At 39.1% G+C, this 21718-nt stretch overlaps 1 protein-coding gene across 1 annotated transcript in view; it reads right to left on the bottom strand.

Annotated features, from left to right (window-relative positions):
* Positions 1 to 6582: 6582 nt before the first annotated feature.
* Positions 6583 to 21718, bottom strand: part of LOC147439371 (uncharacterized) — a 38135-nt gene continuing 22999 nt past the window's right edge. The window contains exon 4 of the mRNA XM_086485208.1: positions 6583 to 7955. Coding sequence (XP_086341334.1) covers positions 7716 to 7955 — 240 coding nt within the window. The 3' untranslated portion in view covers positions 6583 to 7715. The remainder of the gene's footprint in view (positions 7956 to 21718) is intronic.

Raw genomic sequence — 21718 nt, 5'->3', positions numbered from 1 at the left:
ACACACACACACACTCTTGCAAGCCCTTTACACAAAGGGAATAGGGGACACATGTCATCTCCCTAGCCCAGTTGCCCCCAAGATGCATTCAAATCCTATTGGATGGCCATAGAGGTGGAACAATGAGAATTAGGCTAGAGTACTTTTAGTTTAATTCATTTAAAAACACTTGATAAAAGAGCCAATAAGAATTAAGCTCTCTAGAAGACTAGTGGATAGTCTCCCAAGGGGTCCAATGAGCATTCAACAGCCCAATGGCTTGCCTGATTCCTATTGGCTAGAAGACAAAGGGGTCCAATGAGAGTTTAATTACATTAATTAATTACCTAAAGCTCTCACAAAAGGGGAAAGGGGGACACATGTCAAAAGTCTATCACTTATGCTTCTCAATTATCATTGGCTAAGCTTTGCACGGTCCAATGGGGTGCCAGCATGAGTAAAATCCAAGAGGGGTCGACTAAGAGAGAGGGGGGGCTGATTTTTTCAAGGCATTATCACACACACACTCACACAATCTCATGTGTGAATCAAGAAGACACACTCTCCTTCTCAAGCTGCAATGGAAAGCACATCATCTACTCCAAGCTTGTGAGAAGGGAGGCCTACACCAACAACTCTTGGCTTTGTGATGCAAACCCAACCAAGAGCCAAGATTCAATGCATGCTCATCTCCTCTATCATGCTAATTACTAAGCTATGCTAAGCTATTATGAGAGGAAATATACATCTTTCTCGTAAGACTACTCCTTCTTCCTCTCAATCTACTCTCATACCTTGCTAGCTCTCACCATCTTTGAAGGTGTGTGAGGTCTTGGATCTGAGACCGTGAGGGAATTGATGTTGTGTTTTAAAGTGTTTGCTTAGTGCTTGAAGGTTCCATCTTCATGGCACTAGCTAGTTATTGAAGGAACACAAAGTATCGTATTTTAAAAAGTCTCCTTTGATGGGGGAAACTTATAATACAAATCCTTTTGGAGGGGGGACCGGCTCCATGTAAATCCGGTCCTCAACTATTGTCAATAGCTTAATTTCTCTCTCTTTTGAAGTATTGTTCATGCTTATCTAACTAGGTGTCATGTTTTTTGTTGCGCTCTCTATCCAAGCACTCTTGCTATGCTCATTAGGAATCTAATCTTATGAAATGCTCACTATGTTTATGCAGTTTTCTGCTACACACAAGTTCCTAGGCCATTAAATGCTACATTCCACCATAAAATAGCACAATTGATAAGATGATTATCAACACACTTGACCATAGCATGCTCAAAATAATAATCCAATTGGCTAATCCATGCAAGTACAGTGCTTGCTTCTTTGGTACCATCCAATATATTCAAAAGACAAAGCTTTCCAACTAACGTTGTTCTTTTTATTCTTCTTTCCATGTTTAGGTTCAGATTTATGTGCATGAATAAGAGTGCTTTCCAATTTGATGTGTTTAGTACGTTCACATGTCAAATTAATGTCCGTAAGTGCATCGTAGCCTATCGATAGCGAAAGATGGAAATCCCATTCAAATTCACCATCAAAATGCATTTGAGTCCATGGCATCTATAAATATTCTCTCCTTCAATGTTTGAGTGATGAAAACCTGGTAGTGGCATTTAATCGGCAATTCAGTCACGGCTTCAATGTTTTTCATTCTTGAGAAATTTCTTAAAACAAGATTTCTTGACTTTGTCCAAAATTTCGTGTTTTGTCTGGCAATAATTTCCAAGAAGATGAAACTTTTTTTAATTAAACTGTTTGAAGCCGAGTTTGTTGAGTATGATGAAGTGATTCAACTTGGGAGACCAACTTCAAAGCCTTTAGTGGGAATGAACTCTAGGAATTTTCTAAAGGTCGCTTTCTTAAGCCATAAAGTATGACCAATGGACATTTAGTTAAACTTGGTGTGAAAAGGTAAAATAGAAACCAAAGAGCATCACAAGTAGAGAGGTTGAGGTTGCTGTGAGAGTACAAGCGCTATCAGCCCAAGGCCATGAAGGTAAAAGTGTTCCTTGGTCATGGGTGATACCTATTAGTACAATTTGTAGTCTTTTTTATGGAGTAGATTGTGTGAGCTTTTTGTGTATAAGGGTGGTTGCACACACAAAGCTTCCCAAGGCTTTATGGCGAATAGTGCTAACTAGAAATAAACTACGTAACGATTAGTAGCACCTTTCAACAAGCAAAACATGATTCGGTATTGCAAACCAATCTCATAGTTGTTGATTATGGCAAGCAAACTTGCACCCATGATCTCAGTAAGAAGGTTGATTTTGGCACGTTTTCCAGCTTTCCAAACTTGATTTCAACATATTGCAAAGCACGTTCGGGACATTGAAGTTCTCACAGCTTCACTTTTGCAACCGGCAAAGAAATTCAGCATTGTACTTGACCTCAATGGTACTTCAACATCGGAATTGACTTCGACAAGGTAGTTTAGCATAGGAATTTGATTTGGCAAGGCCAATGAAATATTATGTCGTTACATGTATCTCATAGATTAAAGCAGCAGAATGCTTAATTGTAAATGATAAGAAGCATGTAAAATAAATGCCACCTAAAACCTTGTGTGCTTAACTATGGTTCATAACCGCACTTGCAAAAGAAAAACAATGTACTCTGCTGCATGCATATAGAGATGAACAAGCTTAATCCTAAATGACTTGTTTGCTATCGAGGCAAAATAAATGCGTAGAAGAAGATATTTTTATCCAAAGAATGATAGATATATGGAAAAATAAATGCCAATCTGAAAATAGCCATGTAAAATGCATGCTAAAAAACATGCCATGCATGGAGCATCTGTGCACCTTCGTGCATAAATTCGTAGGCACCTTTGTGCATAAAATCATCAGTGAAGATTTGCGTATTTATGCACTCTTGTGCATGGATTGCATATGTTATTCATAATTGACTTCTTGAACATCAAAGAAAAAATCAACCTTGTTGAGGATGACATTATCAAACTTTAATGTATCCAAGTACTCAAGTGTATGTATCTAAAGAAGATAAATACAAAATGTATTGGAATTTGATTGATGACATCCTTGATAGAGTATCATGCATTATAGAAAAAACATAAAACGATCTTTATGTGTGGAGTTAAGCCCTCCAAATCAGCATGCCTTGCATGCAATGTAGTAGCAAGAGTGGACCTTGTAGATAAAACCTCCATCAGCCTTGGTCTTGTCTATCTTAGAGCCCTTGTGGCAAAGTTCAAGAGACAACTGTGTTGCCTCATGTTGTATTCAACAACTCATAGTTGTGAATGCTAGCCTTAGCTTCTTTAATTGACCCTTTGGTGGCCTCTTTGACCCTTTTAGATCTTACATGACCCATTCCGGCTTGAAACTCTTGTCTATTCCTTTTTTGAGGACTTTGAATATCAAAACGGCAGTTGCCCTTGCCTTGAATTTCTACAAAATCAACAACCACTTAAGCTGGTTGACCTCTAATGGCTCTTTGCCCTACTTGAATTTCATGGCTTGCTGTGCAACCCCAAACCTTCCATAGCACCTTGCATGGCTGTTTACATGGCCTCTTGCATGGGCACTTCATGGAGTTTTTTCATGGAGTAGACATAGAATCAAAGCTTTCCACGAAAGCTTGACAATCAGTGTGAAGAAGAGAGATGTACCACGTCCTTCAAATCAAACCCTCCCTCTTCAACTCAAAATCTTTACATAAACTTTGCATGGCCATTGTAAGACATCTCATGTCTTTGCATAGCCTTTGCATGAGCTCTCATGTCACCTTAATTCCCTTGCTACACCTTGCTTTCTAAGAGCTTTGAGGCAATAATTGAGCACAAGAATTGGAGCTCCGTTCCCCCTTCTCCATTTTCCAAGAAGCATTGTACTCTCCTCCTTCTCAAGTTTTCCATACTTGTAGAAGATGATAATGCAAATAGTATTCTTCAGATCTGTCTCTACTCTCTCTACTGTATTTTAGTTTTGAATATCATGTGTGTTCAATGTGTTGTGTGTGCATGCACAATGTCCAAGTTTACTATTAACACTATCTTAACTATGCTCAATCTTGTATGTGGATGTGTGTTTCTACTTAATATTGAGTGTACACAAGAGCATTAAGAAGGTTTGAGTGTGGATTTTGGGAAGAAACTTCTTGAGCTTATTAGGCTACTACATCACTTCTCTCAAGAATTAAGAAGGTTTGAGTGTGGATTTTGGGAAGAAACTTCTTGAGCTTATGAGGCTGCTACATCACTTATTGTGTGCATCAGCATTGCATTAGGAGATGGGTGGATTGAGAGAGATGAGTAGAATGGGGCAAGGTGTGCATGTAGAGTACATTGAGAGAAAGAACTCTTTTTAGTCTCTTCTCTACTTGGTGAGCCAAAGGTCCTTTTCTGGATCTTTGAACCCACAGGTGGCCACTTGGCATGATCCAACCCTTTGCCCACAACTCAAATCGTATGGCCATGGTCATGTATGTGGCAATAGAAGATGAGCCTAGGATTCATGTGGCCAACAGAGGTGCCATTAGCGATGCAAAGTCTCTTGGAAAGAGTTGAGTCAGAGCTTGCACGCCTCAAGGATGAAGCAGACAAAGGCAGAATCAATCACAAGGCAAGAATTGAACTACTTCTAAAGCTTGGAGGCTCTTTCTTTCTTGGATTTGAAAAAATTCATCCTTTCATCAACGGCAATGGTAGATGTGGCAGGATACTTGTTTGCTTCAAAGTGTAATGCCTTTTCCCAATGTTCTTTTTGTGGATTCCCCAAACCTTTGGTCTGATTTCCCATCCTTTGTGAATGCAATCTTCTACAATGACTGCTTCTATACTGTGTAGTCTCCGCAAAAGTTTGGGGTTCAAGGGGATGGCTCCTCTCTCTTCACCAAGGAATCTGCTGCATGCTCATTTGGTTTTCCCAGTGACCTCAGTGCCCTCATCATTGAAGGCGTGTACGTTGGGTGGAAAAGGGTCTTTCAAGCACTTGAAACTCAGAAGGGGTGAGAGAATTTCCATCTTGAGCAGCCAAGGATGTTTTTTCTTCACTACTTTTTTACTTGTGTTGGGAGAAGAGATGGGGAGACCGATTGCTTAGATTATTCAACACATGGTCACAAACATCACCATCAACCTTTCCACCTCTTTTCCCAATTTCCAAGCACACACACACACACACAACATATAATTGACATAGACATGCTTGTAAAAGAGTGTAAGAGAATTGTAAAACATGGAGACTAGATTAGAGAGTACACACCAAATAGAACATAGCATAAGAGAGTAGAGGAGAGAATCTGCAAGAGAAAGGTTTAAATCTAGCCCCAAACTCTCCAGTGCACCTTTTAGAAATCACGACATAAATTTTGAAAAGTTATAGCAAATCCTCGATATCCAACATAGGGTGGTTTGTGCAATTCTTCAATAATTAATGTACGAAAAGGTTTAGTCACACAACTTTTGTTTGAAATAAAGGAAGTTTTCTTGAATAGTGTATTCGAGAAATGTGTGCACACAATTATCAAGCATATGCAACCATGTCATTTTGAAATCATCATCATGTGCATAAGTGTCAGACATAGTGTCAAATGAAGTTCCCGAAATGGTTGATAGATGATTAAGTGAGGGTCTTCTACTGAAAGCATCAGCTACAACGTTTTCTTTACCAGCTTGGTATTTAATGTTGGGTTGAAAACTTTGAATGAAAGCGGCCCACTTAATATGTCTATCATCTATTATGGGCTGAGAAAGTAAGTATTTGATACTTTGTTGATCAGTTTTTATGATCAAATCAATACCCATTACATAGTGTTTTCAAATTTTCAATGCATGTACCACAACAGTCAACTCTTTATCATAAGTACTGAACTTTGTTTCATAAGGTTTGAATTTACGACTTTCAAAAGCAATTGGATGGTTATCTTGCATAAGGACTACAGCAATACCTTTTCCACTAGCATCAATGACTATCACAAAGAATGGTCTTTCAAAATCAGGCAATTGCAATACAGGTGAATTAGTCAAAGCATGTTTAAGTGCATTAAATGAGCTTTCTTGCAAATCAGCCCATTCATAAGGCGTGTTTTTCTTCAACAGGAAAGTCAAATAATGTGACTTGTAAGCAAAGTTACGAACAAATTTCATGTAATAGCTACAAAGACCAATAAAAGAACGTAGCTCATGCAAGTTTTTGCGTCTAGGCCATGACTGAATGGCTTCAATTTTCTTTGGGTCGACATGTATTCCTTTACCCGATATAATGTGTCCCAAATATTCAATTTCAGATTGGAAAAATGAACTCTTTTCAGGATTCAAATACAAGTGATTTTGTGCAAGCAGATCAAATACGTGTGTTAAATTCTCTTTATGATCTTCTTCAAATTTATTGAATACCAGAATGTCATAAAAAAATACAATCACAAAATCTTGATGGTCAATGAAAATTCTATTCATCATGCATGTGAAGGTTGCTGGTGTATTTGTCAAACCAAATGGCATGACAAGGAGTTTATAATGTCCAGTTTGTGTTCTAAAGCAGTTTTATAGACATCATGTTCAAACATTTTGACTTGATGATACCCTAATTTAAGGTCACTTTTGCTAAAGATGTTTGCCCCTTTCAGTTGTCTAATAGATCATCCACTCTAGGAATAGGAAACCTATTCTTAATGGTGATCTTGTTTAAAGCCCTGTAGTCGATACACTTACGAAAGGTTCCATTTTTCTTCTTGACAAGAAGTACTGGAGCTCCGTATAGTGAACTACTAGGTTGGATTAGGCCTCGGTTAAGTAAATCAGTGATTTGAGTTTGTATTTCCCTGTGTGCGGTTGGATTGACACGATAAGATGCTTTACAAGGAGGTTCACTACCCGGTATAATGTCAATTTTGTGGTCTTCTGGGCGTGATGGTGAAATTCCAGGTGGTAGATCATGCATGAAACAATCTTTAAATTGTGAGATAAATTCATCGTGTGTGGAGTTACGTGATGTTTCAGTTTCAACAGAAATTTGATTTACCAATACTAGATATGTTTTCCTCTGTTTTCGAATTGCTCTTTTAGCTTGAGTGTGAAAGAGGAGTGGAAATTTTTGATGTGCTAGTCTTGCTTGGATGGAGAAATTTTTATTATTATGAGTGAGAGACATAGTACGTGTTTTATAATTAATCAATGGGTCAAATTCATGACGAAATGGCATTCCCAAAATCATATCAAGACCATGCAAGGATGCTACCAAAAATGTTCGTGCTTGTGTAAATTCACCAATGCAAACTTCAATAGTGACTTGGGTTTTACAATTAAAAGGTTGATTATTAAAAACAGTTTTGACCTTATGAGGTGATGAGATTTCAGAGAGAGATAGTTGCTGTGCCAAACGTGTGGAAATGAAATCATGGCTACTACCATCATCTGACAGAATGTGACACTTTCACCCTTAACAGTGCCTTGCACTTTAAACAAAGTGTGAGGAGATATAAGAGTACCAGAGGATGGGTTGTCATCATTATCATAGTCAGGATCATATCCCTCACCGTAGTTAGCTTCCACTTCATTGTTGTCGGGAGTAGCATCTTTGATGAGGTTAAGAGTAGCTCCGTTGGGACGGTTGTTGTTGAAGAGTTTTTGACTTGAATTTCTGTTGACTCCATTGGAATGGCCATTGGATTGACCATTGCCCTTAGCAGGACCATTTGGGCACTTATCTGCATAGTGACCATACTGAAAGCATTTAAAACACTTCACCTTTTTGTTACCATTAGAATTTGGAGTGGGACCTTGATTGAACGAATTTGGTTGCCTCGTTGCTGCGTGTTGTTGTTGTTGTTGCTTGTATGAGGTTGAGCAGTTGTAGGAGGATTGTCAAATCTACGTCTCTTGAAAAAGGTACGGCTTTGATGTTTGTTTCTGTCAAAGTTAGTAGAGAATGGAGGTCTCTTGTTACGGTTAGTGTTAGCAGTTTGATCAGTGTGAGAGGGTTGTCCACCTTTCTTCTTTTCTGCATTAAGAGCCAAATTAATAGCCTTTGACAGAGAATCTGGTTCAAACATATCTACCTCAGCACCAATTTGTAGTGCCAAGCCTGATATGTACTTACGCTTCAATTTCCTGCGACTAACATATTCAATAGCTTGCAATTGAATTAAACAATTCCAAAAACGATCAGTGTAACCCTGTACATCTTCATTTCGACCTTGTCGAATTAAAACCCATTGACGTCGTGCTTTAGCTTTCTACTGTGTGGATAAAAATTGGGATAAAAACACTTTTTTTAAATGCATGCCAGGTACGTGGTCTTTTCCCATGTTGTATGGTGCGTTCTACCACAATGCAGCGCTGCTAGTGAGATGATTTGATGCACATTTTACCATTTCACGCTCAGGGAAGTCTTCGTCATGAAAATAGTCATCTAGTTGACTAACCCATGCTAGAACCGTGCTAGCATCTTTAGTGCCATCAAAATCCTTGAAAGTGAAGGCTTTTCTACTAAGTTTGTTTTTCTTGGGTGCCGGTTCAAATTCGGTGCGTGCAGAATGCAAATATTTATCTTCAAATTCTTGCCTTCGCATGCATTTATATGTGAGGTCTACAGATTTAGAAGTTGTTCAGCAATCGTGGGTGCCTGAGGAAGATGTGCCATGATTGCGTGCTTTTTTTTTTCTTTTTTCTTTTTTTTAAATAACATAAATGAAATGTACTTAGCTAAGAACTTGTGGTGGCATCCAGTCCTAAATGGGCATGCGCTAGGAAATTGCCAAAGAAGTAAGCGGTCCGACGGTGTCTCTGTGAGTCGGTCGCATTTTGTGGTGTCCGATCTCGCATTTTGTGGTGTCCGATCTCCCTTACCCCAAAATGATAATACAAGTAACAATTTTACGGTATGGTCACCGCCCAAACCGTGCCCTGCGTCATAGCGGATAGTCACTAATGATGCACGGCCTTTGATCGCCGCCCACTTTGATCTTTGGATGCGATTCTCGAAAGACTGTGAATTAGAAGCGATAAAAAATAATCGATCGTAAAATTAAGGGCGACTAGCAATATCAAGTGTTGCGGAAAGCCAATCGAAGCGTAAATTTATCTTCGTCTTCAGTCGGTTGCTTTGAACTTTCAGCGGCCGACCAGTAGGGAGGTATGACTGCCCACTTGAAGTGATGAGGAGGTTGAATTCAAAAGGGAAACTGGAACTCTGCACTGAGCAACCAAAGTAGCAAGGGAAAGCCTTTGGAGATTTCTTGTTAAAAAGGACTTGGGGACTGCACTGGGCGACCGACCAAATAATGCATAACCAATAAAGTAAGCCACACTTTTTTTTTAAAGTGTGTAAAGCCTTGCATGGTGGCGTGTAGAGAGTCAGCCGACAGCGCGCGAGCAAGACAAGGATGAAGGCAACTCGCAGGAGCAGTATCGGCCGGCGTCCATGCCCAATAAAACAACCCCAAGGTCACGGCGACCAACATTGTACAGTTTTTGCACTGTTTGATTGAGGTTGGCAGGGGTGGGTATTTGCAATCAAGGGCTTGTTCCCACGACAGTTGGATAACTCGTGCCTCTTGGAGTTTCTAATTGAGGTCAAAATTTGTTCAGATTGAAATCTTTTGGAATCATCTCGAATACCTGCAAAATTTCCTCTTCTCTTCTTCTCCCCTTCTTTCTTTCCTTCAATCTTCGAGTCTTCGTGGCAACCTTAAAATTTCCTCTTCTCTTCTTCGACCCTTCTTTCTTTCCTTCAATGTTCCTCTCTTTCCCGCCTTCACAAGCTGCATTGATTAGGCATTAAATTTGGAAGTTGAGACTCGACATACCATATTGGAACCATCATGAAGCCAAAATTAGAAATTGATTGTTGATTAGTAGCCGATTTACCGCCAATTAACGACCAAGCAAAATTTCGTTTGCAAATTCGACCAATTAATCTTTGAATTGCCACGAATCCTTGAATCTGGGAATTGCAAGTCGATGAATTGCAATTTGAATTTTGTCTATTCGAGGAGTTCCTTCTTGAGCTTGAAATCTGATGCCAATTTTTCCTCGGATTGGAAGCTCTGATACCACATTTGGGAGAAGAGATGGGGAGACCGATTGCTTAGATTATTCAACACCTGCTCACAAACATCACCATCAATCTTTCCACCTCTTTTCCCAATTTCCAAGCACACACACACACACACACACACACACACACACACACACACACACACACACACACAGAGAGAACATAGAATTGACATAGACATGCTTGTAAGAGAGTGTAAGAGAATTGTAAGAGATGGAGACTAGATTAGAGAGTACACAACAAATAGAACATAGCATAAGAGAGTAGAGGAGAGAATCTGCAAGAGAAAGGCCTAAATCTAGTCCCAAACTCCACGGCATTTCTCTTGTGGAGTTGGTATTTAATATATTATTTTTGAGTTTAAGGTGCCAAAAATTGAGGCCCCTCTTTTTAAAACCACTCCACTTTTGTAAATGATGAAGCTTATTAGTTCTTGCATGACCCATAAGGGGAGATCCCACTAGAATTATTTACAGAGCCAGAGTGGCTTATTGAAATGAGATTCTAAAATACTATGCGAATATAAAATGGCCAAGAGTAATTGCCCGCGCCTCTTCATCAACTCCCCGCATTTCACTCTACAAAATCATTATCGACTCAATTAGAAAATAAATAGACAATACATAATTAACCATTACGCCAGCTATCCCAATTGCAGCTAACCACTGCAACAAGAGGATGCCCAGTCTCGTAACAACTTGGTGAGCCTAAGATGCTTTTGTGATTTCTTGAGCCCACATCCAACCACTTGGCATGATCTAAGCCATTGTTTTTTCTTGAGATCAACGGTCTAAAAAAAACAAGCGTAATTAAGCAACGTAATAAAAGTGAATGGCAACCAGAATCGCCAGCTAAGTATGTAGGTAGAAGGCATGAAGCTGACGTGCAGTTAAAAGGAGACATACAATGTTGGTTGGTCTGCAAGAAAGGATCGACAAAGCCAAGCAGTAGGATTGGAGAGGATGACGATCCCCAACGCGAGCTATTGACAAGGAGGGTTGGGCACTGTATGGCAAGCGTGAGTAGGGCAAGGTCGACAAGCAAAGCAAGAAGGAAACAAAAGATGCAAGAGTTCGTAGTCCAAGAGGTGGATGTCCGTCATGGACAGGCTGGGAGAGCAAAGAAGGAGAGCATGGAAGGGTGGAGGCTTCTGCAAACAAAATAAAAAAAGCCGATGAGCAGTGACTAAAGGGTGCGGCAGGGACGCACAAAAGTTGTAACTGGGACGATAGAGCAAAGGCGCAGAAGAGAGGAGGTGATGCTGATTGTTGGTGAGTAGTAGAAGAAGCAACAACTATGGGAGTCGATGAGTAAAAGAAGGAGGGAGCACAGAGAATAAGAGGGTGCCGTTGGCAAGCAACATGGCAAGCAAGACATGAGCTATTTTTGCGGTCCCCAAGAGCAACCAATATTCACTTGGTGAGCCTAAGGTGCTTTTGTGGTGTCTTGAGCCCACATCTAGACCCTTGTCATGATCTAAGACATTGTTCTTGTCTAAGATCGACGGTCTCAAAGTCAACAAGCATAATCAAGCGTCGAAATAAAAGTAAATGGCAGCCAAAATTGTCAGCTTTATTCAGCATTTGCGTAGCTATAATTGCCTGCTTGATTCAACACTTGCGTGGACTGCATAAAAATAAACAGCTACTCCGCAGCTTTATAAACAGGATCACACACACAACCTTGTCCTCTACACAGACAATCTGCACGAGATAATCCACTCAACATTGTCCTCTGTGTAGACGATTTGTACAAGGGGATCCACCCAATACCTAGCAGAAACCAAGTCTCAGTGCTTTGAAAAGTAAGGTTTGAGAAAAATCACAAACCGTGGCTATATTACCCTCAAGAGCAGCATGGTTGTCCGCGTGTATGCGGATGACTAGTGAGCTCCAAAATAGTGGATGAATGATACGCTCCAAAATCTTGCAAGCAAGAATCCTCTCGAGCAAACGTTGGAATAAAGGAAACTTATACATCAGCTCTTGTGGTCGCATCTTCTTGACTGGTTTTCTTCTTCTATTGGAAAAATGTTGCTTGATGTGGCTTCAATCCTATCTGAGAGTCGTCCTTGCTAGCAGAGCAAGGAAGAGAAGCAGAAAGAGTGATCAACGGGATGAACAGGGTTTCGATGAAGGCCACCTCGTCTCTGCGGCAGTGTGCGCAAGAGTCTGAGGCCGTGCTAAGCGGCTCCATGGCTGTCGATGTCTCCGACCTCTGGTTTTGGTGACGTATGATACGGACATCCCGGATCTTTGGCAACTAGGGGCTTATGCAATGAATACTGGCTCCTTTGTGATGTAGGTTCCTGTGATGCCAGCATGACGTGTTCTTTTCTATTAATACCTTTTGTTGGCAGTAGTTCGGACATATATTCACAAAATTGGACGTTTCAATTGCACAAGGGTGACTCCAGATCGACAACATTACAAGGTTCGTTATCTGTATCTAGCACCCCATGACTATGCGTTTTCTTGGCGCAACACATAAACGCTACGGTACAGGGCACGGCTTTCGTTTCTTATAAATTTTGGAGAGAGCACAGCGCTAGCTCTCCACCATACTTGTGTATGGCACCTCTGCAGGACGTGCACAAAATACTTTGCATTTTTAGTATGTGGCGTTTCATTGCAAGACAATATGTTTAACTATTCACATTGCTTTTTTGTAGATTGATTCAAACATTCTCCTCCAGCTTGCACAATTGGATGACATTCGTACACAATTATGAGGTCAGTAGTGTGGTTCAATATTTATACTCTGTTTATGCTTTTTGTATTTTGGAGTTTGTCAAAGCTTCCTTAAGTTTAGTTTAGCCATATGTTTTGCTCATGAGTGCATGCTCAATTTTGATCATTGTATCTCTATATCAAATAGACATGCATTTCTTTTCTCACAATGTCGCAATTCAACCTATATATTGAAATAAAGGAAAATTGACTATGCTTGATTGAGAATAAGATGGGTGTCTCAAAGATGGTTCCACGATTTAAAGACTAAATGGTTGATATTACTAGATTGAATGGTGTAATTTGCAAACAACTACCCAAGTAGGTTAAGTTGCAACCCTTTTGCTCAATTCAATTACCCTCTTTAGTAGCCCTTTGTCGTATATGGAGCACTATGGGAAACAACTTGCTTCTTCCCAATGATCATCAAGTCTCAAGCTGAGCTATTAGTGGTGCCTATCAATTGGTTCTACTCATTTTCTCATGCCACCACAAAAAAACCCAAGGTGACAACAATCAAAACCAAATAAACAATTAACCAGCTGCGCTCCAAAATCTATCAGAGTATGTATGGCAAAGGCCCACCAAGCAAGACTAGTTGATGTAGCTAAGGAGACTTTCCATAGCTAGATTTTGGGTTGATAACCTTGGATTGGACAAATTTAGGTTGTTATAGGTTGAGCACCTTCATGTGTGTATGTTGTACTACATGGCATTTCCCCTAGCTACTCTATCTAATTTGGTGAGAGAGTGTGAGCCATTAATGGTATGGATGTGGCAACTAGCTTAGCAAATAAAAATGACATTGAGAGCTTGGCTTGGGTTGCTTCTACTGGGGTCACTTATCATGCCCTTTGACTATGAAAATGCCCTTAAAGTAAATGTATCCTTGCAGTATCTGCTAGCATGGCAACATATCCCTTATATATTATGGACGGTTTGAGCAAAGCTGACATAGACATCAAAGTGCAATGAGCAGCTTCTTGGTGTAGTAATTTGTTGAGTGGGAATGTCTATTGCTGACCTGCTTCTAGCTATGGCATATGTACTATCTCTTAGCTCTAGATGCTTGTGTGGCATATTAGCTAAAGTGGCACACTATCTCGCCTAATAGCTTGTGTGGTGCATATCTAGAATAATATCTCAAGTGTATATGCTACCTTACCTATGATGTCATCCCTTATGTCATTGATAGCTCTTCTATATAAGAGCACCGCTTGTACATTCTCATCAAATGATATTCTAGGGTCATTTTGGTATTGCTACTTGCACTATTCTCTAATGTGTCATTAAGTTTCTAATTGCATGTAAATAATGAATGTTTTTCACTTTACGCACCATAACCCTTACAACTGGCATCAGAGCCTAGCTCCCTCAATCTCCATTACTCTTCACAATCTTTTTTCAATTTTATTATGCCCATTAATAATCATCGAAGCCTTCCTTGTTTATTTTCATGTAAATATCCCTTTTAATTATATTTTTTTAGTTTTGTGAATATCTCTTGTTTAATAAGTGTCCTCCTCTAGTTGATGCAAGGTGGCCTTTTCTGCAAGTGATTGCATGATGTCTTGACAAATATGCCTAGCATTTATGAGAATAATGGTCCTCTTGACCTTTAAAAACCTCAAAGATCAATTTATCAACAACATTTTTCTTTTCTGTAAAGCAACACCTCATCTTTCTCAAAATTTTATACTCTATTGTGCACTTTCTACATGCCATCAGCAACATGGCAGCCTAATTGCACAAGCTCATGAGCTTAACTCTCAACTAGCAGCACCAAACCTCACTCTTTGTATCATCATTGGCCAACCAAAAGCTCCAAGCGGCACCATTTTCCACCACACTAGCACTTAGTGCATGTCCACGTATGCTCCTGCTGCTTGTGGCCATGCACTCATTGTGGCACTAGCGAGCCCCACTACTCACTGTTTTTGGTAGTCACCATGCTGCACATCAGTTCCAACTAGCCCCATTGTTCCTTGCGTTGATTTTGGCACTATAATATCCCTCACGTGTAGGCATTTGCACTGCTATACCTAACGAAGGCTTCCCTATGCATTGAAATGCTTCACCACAATGCTCCCATCTAACTAGACTGCCTGAAATTGGTTTGATAACCTTTTTAACTAAAGTTAAAAGGTCTAATCCACATGAGCTTTTGTTGCCTCTCTGACAAATATGGATTTATTATGTCGTACATCCTTCTGTACGTGCATGAAACTCCCTTTGCTCATCCAAGTTGGGCACATAATCTCACTACCGTGAAAATTACCCTTGATCATAAAATTTCCCTTTTGGCTCCATTCACTTTATCCTCCAGCTATGTTATGCTCATATGCATATTGGAGGTCTTTAATGAACTCCATGTGACTAAGATACTCTCTAATTCTTGCTCTCATTCTCTCTCAAATCGGGATGTGAATGTGGTCCTTGCTCATAAAGCATTCAACCAATGGTTAATAGGTCATCAGCTCTCTTTCTACATTCATTTGTGCACCTTTCTTGAGGGTTCCATGATCAGCAATCCCACTTCATCTCCGCTCCACCATGATGAGTTCTCTCTATCTTTCTTCGCTCGCATGTCCTAGTTGGGGTTCGTCTAAGCTACAAAGCCCATCAAATTTGCATGATTTGTGCGCCTCTCTCTTAGCAGGTGACAAAATTTCACATACTTCACAAGTCATAAGTTTAGGATAATGGTTTTTTAAGCATAATAGAGATCAACACATATAAATCCCGGGTGATTTGAGTAAGACCGGTAATTCTCCCAAGGAAGTTAGCCTAAAAGAGGGCAATTATTTCTCTTCTGATTGCACATATAAATGAAATGCTATCCATTTTTGAGAAACATTGGGTGAATTGATATTTACATTACGTTATTAGCTTTTATACTTTGAGATGGTAAAAAAACTCTTGCTCAAAGGGAATGTGGGGTCTAATCTAGATGTGGTTTTGCACTTATTGCATTGAAAAAGCTTTGAAGTGTACATGAATTTGGTAACTCTTGCTTTCAAATATAAAAATGCAAGTTAGAGTTACATAATATGATGTAAATAAATAATCATGTATTTGTCATAGGAGAAGATTCATGGACTATGTGATGGTTTTGTTAGTAAATTTATAAACCTCCCATGGAGGGTCTCATAGAATTTTTGAAAGACTGTTTGAAATACCAACGAGATGTTGCCCGAATTTGGTCAAGTTGTTTTACCTCAAAATTTTGCATTGAGAGTAGTTATTGTCTATGTTATGGAGCCTCAAACCTCCCATGGAGGGTCTCAATTAGACATGGCATATACAATTTTTTCAAAAAAGTTCTCGAAGTACAAACAAGACTCTGCCCGATTTTTTCTTATTATGGTCAACATACTCTATAGACTTTAGAATTAGCAAACATTGGAATGTGAGTAAGTAGCATATATATGATTTTTTAATCTAATCTAATAGACATCTAAAATAATAATAACATTTGTGTATGGTAATTTGATAAGGGTTGCTCCTAGTACATATAAAATAGTGCCCTAATTTGTTTTCTATTTTATAGTTGAAATACACATCAAGATTGACTCTTTTGTACGATACTGCTTTAGTCCTTGATATTGAGATATTCTTACTGAATCTTTGAAATACTTTTGTCCTACTCAAATCCTTGGATCGGTGGTCCATACATAACTGGTAGAAATATAGTGAATTGGGATATTCTTACTGAATCTTTGGAATAATTTTTGAAATACCATCACAATAATACTAGAATTTTATCAGGATGTTTATATGAGCCTATAGAATGCGATGTGTTGCTAGTTTTGATACATGAAATACCGATTTTTTCTGTTAATGAAGCCACAAACCTCCTGAGAAGGGTCTCTTTAAGAGATGGCATTGATTGGGTTTTTGTAATTTAAAGGAATTACAACCAAGATGGTTTCCGATTTTGGTTAGGTTGTCTGTATTCATCTTTAACCCAAAAATATATAGATGTTTGTATCAAATTTGATAGTAGACACTAGCATCTTTTCTTTGGGAAAACTTAGTGAATATTGGATACATATAACTCTACAATTAGAGTTTTTCTTACTTCAAAGTTCAACTAAATGGTCAATCCTTATGGTAAGTTATAAACTGGGTAACAACTAAATCCAGTGTCAACACCTGCAACATGCACAAACATAGCCAGTTCTACTCCAATTTATCTTGACTTTAATAAAAAAGATTTATGTCAAGATATGGGTTTTAGAACCCTAAAATTGGGGGTACAATTAGGATTACCTATACTTAGACTAAAAAGAGTCCTAAACTATTGGGCTACTTTCAATTCTACAAGTCATTATGACGACTGAAGTTTGCTAAGCTGGGATGATGAACATACGACATTCTACACTATGAAGAAGGGTGTACATGTAATTTTTCCTTGGCTTGATGTATCCACTAGAAGCATGAGAATCCAGGTATGTCTAATTCATTTTTATGATACTCTCCTCCTAGGAGTACCCCTTTATTGGACAATTCTCATATCAAACCCCTCAGTCGACACATAACATATGGTTGATGTATAATCATTGAATCTCTATGAGCAAGAAACATGATCTTTTCTGGCAAAGCTTTACAACTTTTAACCATATTTGGTTACAATCGGTGGGGGATTGGTCCACTTGGTGGACCATCCTCTACCAAGTGGATCTCTCCTCTGGATGGGGAGGGCCACACACACACACTCCATGCCATCACTCCACGTGGGATACCACCTACATATAACTCACAAACACACACACACACACACACACACACACACACACACACACACACACACACACACACACACACACACACACAAGCCTACATCAACCGCATGGGAGCTTCACCTTTTTTTGCCATTGTTCTTTTTCTCCAAGAATACCATCTACCTCATAGAACATTAAAAAAGGGAAAATGTCTTGCTCGTCAATTCTTCTGAGGTATTGCTTCTTATGAAGCTCCCATTTGCAACCAGCAAAAGGGGTAGCACACTTGATTTCTAATCACTTGGGCAGCCATCTTGTCTCAGACCACCAACAATAGCACCATAATTTGTCAAAAGCAACTTGAGAGGGTTCTTGGATTATTTGAATTAATCTTTAGGAGGCAGTTTTTATGAGATCTTCAAGTTTTCAAGTCGCATCATTGAAATCCTTTTTGGATGGCAAGTAGTGATAGTGCTTCGACCACAAGGATATTTGAGGAATCAATTACATCAATTGCTCGTAGAATCTCAAAACACCAACAATTTCATAGATATCGGTGAGGCAAGCTCATATTTGGACATTCTCCACCTCATGAGTGCATGTGACTTTGGAATCCTCCAGATCCCAAAGTACAACCTCCACCAAGATTCAAGCCCATCAAAGAAGTCAAAGAAATCAACATTGATCAAGCTTAAGGCTGATGCTCAAACGTTCATCAACCAAGTGCTGAAATTGTCAAATCCCTATGTGTACATACTTTCCTTTGTACTCAAATTTGTATGCTATCACTATGGACATCATCTAGTCCTTGTAAAGAGGATAGACTCTGGTGTTTTGGAGTGACAAAGGAGTGGAAGAGAAGTTTAACAAGGTAGGGTTTCACACACAACATACAAAATTTAAGCGCTATTTAATGAAAAATAATCTTTGGGTAGTACTAAGAACATACATAGAGCAGCAAAAAGAACAAGAAGGAATTCAAACAAGATCAAGAGCCTCTGCATGGACTGCATGAGCACAAGATAAAGATGAACAGGCACTTTGAATAATCATCATAGCCCTTCATGATAACTATGGCCATTCAGTTGATGAATGTTGGCATGCACATGAAGCTTGGGATATTTTAGAAAGAAACTTTAGGGCTAGAACAAAGAAAAGTAAAACTTCATGAAGAAGCAATTTTATAAGTTATCCATGATTAAAGGGGAAGTTATAGCTAGCCTCGTTAATAGACTTGAGATCATCATTACATGGCTCACATACATATGATGTGAAGTATGTGAAGATGAAAAAGTTGCAGTTCTTGTAAATGCTTTGCTTATATCATATGATCATATTGTCATATTACTAGAAGAAAAGGAAAAGGGACCATCTCTTGCAGATGTAGTTCTTTGCAACAAGAGGAGAAGACACAAGGTCAATCTAGCTCAAGGGGAGGAGCACTAGTAGCAACATTTGTATCAATAAAGTCAAGAAATTTTTTGATTGTGGAAAACTAATAACATATAGCTAAGGATTGCTACATGAACAAGTTTTGAAGTATATGTGGAAAGAAGGGACAACCCCCTTCTAAACATTATTCAAAAAGCAACAATAACGATACCATCATGTCAGACAACAACAAGGCCAAAAATGACATAAGGGCAACCCCTTCTAGATGTTATTCAAAAAGCAACATTAGCAATACTATCATGACAACAACAAGGCCATAAATGATGTAAGGAGTAACCCCCTTCTAGATGTTATTCATCAATACCATCATAACAACAACAAGGCCAAAAATGACATAAGGGTAGAAAGCAGCTTCAAAGAGGAGCACACGGTAAAAGAAATGGAAAAATAATCCTTCTAGGAAGAAAGAAGCAATTGTGTTTACTATGAGGAAGATAAACTCTAAATACTTTTTACCTTCTCTTGCTCAAGGGGGCCCTTGCCATCCTGGAGTGGATTTTGTAATGTCATCCTAGATGGGATCTTGTATTGTCATCCTGATGTGGATCATCTTTTTTTTCTTCAATTGTAGCTCATGCCTAAGGGGAGGGCTATTAGGTGGGCATGTCTATTGCCTGTCCTACTTCTACTTATGGAATATGTATATTGCCTAACCTACTTTTAGTTATGGCATATGTACTACCCCTTATCTCTAGATGCTTGCGTGGCATATTAGCCTTATCTCTAGATGCTTGCGTGGCATATTAGCCTATGTGGCACATAATTTAGCCTAGTAGCTTGTGTGGTGAATTATCTAGAGCAATATCTCACATATTTATGCTACCTTACCTATGATGGCATCCTTTATGTCACTCATAGCTCTTCTTTATAAGATTACCACTCGTACATTCTCGTCAAGTAATATTTGAGTGTTTTTTTGGTATCGTTGCTTGCACTATTTCTCAAACATGTCATTAAGTTTCTAATTGCATGTTAATAATAATGCTTCACACTTTTATTTGTTGTAACCCTACATAAATATTGGTATATATTGGCTTCTAGAAATCTTCCCAATACTTTCAAGAAAGCTTCGATTGATTAAATAAAAATAAATTCAGCAAAACCATTGATTTAATCACAACACATAAAGAGAACAACATAAACAAGAATCAAGCCACAAGACACCATATTGGGTACCAACCATCCCCCTTGATCAAGATGATTGAGTATTTTTCTTTACCTCTTTATTCACCTCATGGAGCATGAATTACAATAGTATAAATATATGAAAGATGAGAGAGCAAGAGCTATGCAATTGAGGTAGTGTACACCATGATTAAGAGAGAAAATAAGCATAAAAAAGGAAAAAAGTGTATCTTCTATAGCTTTTCTCTGATGGAGATTCTAATGGCTTTGTTGGCTTCAAAAGGGGGTAAATTTGGAGCGCTCAACTTCCATGTGGAGAGCCAAGAGGCTGATTCTTGTTGAAAAAGTGCGATTCATGCAAAGACGCAATTTCAGGATTCTCTTTCTCTCTTCATGCATGCACCCAAAAATAAAAGTGGCTGCTTTTCACTTAAACTCTAAGATTAGTAGGTAAATGAGAGTTCTATTTACATTGCTTCTTTTGAATAGTTTTTGAGAATAAAACATAAGTAAATTTGATAAATGTCCAAAAGTAGTAATAGTGATAGCAATATAGCATCCTCTTTCCACAATGCCATGGCCTACCCCTAGGGTTGTGGACAATTGTCTAAAACATTTTCCCCTCTTGCTATTGCATTTACAGTAGTTGGACTTTCCCCCAACTACATGTATAGCTATAACACACCCACACACACACACACACACACACACACACACACACACACACACACACATATCCTACTGCTTACACACAGTTTAACTCCTTCTGGTATCTAGGAGTGGCTTGTTGCCACTTCCTAGGTATAATTAACTGGGGACTAATCTCAGTAACTAGTATTGGCTTGGGAAATCTCTTGTGAAATATGGTTTGAATTCACTAGGTGAAATTCTAAATGGGAAATTAGTGGGTGGATTCTTAATGTATGGTACCTAACACTTTAGGAGTTAAGTGGGATAATGGTGTTTTGTGCGGGCTGGCTTGACTCTGTATACCTTGTCCTCAATCGCTTGATGACGCGATGGCTCCCTCTTGGTGACATCTACTCTACAGCTCTCTCTCTCTCTCTCTCTCTCTCTCTCTCTCTCTCTCTCTCTCTCTCTCTCTCTCTCTCTCTCTCTGAGTATGAGGCGGCGCTGATGGTTCTTCTCCCTCATGAAGTTAGACCCACCATACTGTTGTGGAAGGAATGTGGTTACTGGCACCGAACCCTATAAAAGGTGAGCTTTCATGCTCACTTAGCATTGGTACCTATGTGCTTCTATGGTGTGTGTGTGTGTGTGTGTGTGTGCACTAGTGAAAGCTTGTCTGTACCTTGGGATTGTGAGGGTTTTTCCCGCAAGGGTTGTATTGTTAGTGGTTGGCTCTATGGAAATAGGCAAAGACAAGCAGGCTATTGTGGAGTTGGCTGCTCCGACTCAATCTCAGGTGACTTAAGACACTGATGTGGGACTACTATCCAAGCTGCTTGGATGTGTTGTGATTCACCTTTTGATATAGTAATAGACCTCATGCATGTCTTGGCTATACTAATTCAAAATATGAATGTTATATGGTTGGCAACATCCAGTGACCCTTTGGTATCTTCGGCACTGGTTTTTTACTCGCCTTTAAAGTTTAGGGAATGCTTTCAATATATGACTGGCTTGTCATAGGCATGTGTATGAGCACCCTTTG

Source organism: Adiantum capillus-veneris, chromosome 16 (assembly GCF_014529385.1).
Source record: "Adiantum capillus-veneris isolate H3 chromosome 16, ASM1452938v2, whole genome shotgun sequence".
Taxonomy (NCBI): domain Eukaryota; kingdom Viridiplantae; phylum Streptophyta; class Polypodiopsida; order Polypodiales; family Pteridaceae; genus Adiantum; species Adiantum capillus-veneris.
The sequence above is the reverse complement of the archived record's forward strand: the minus strand, read 5'-3'. Positions and strand labels throughout refer to the sequence as shown.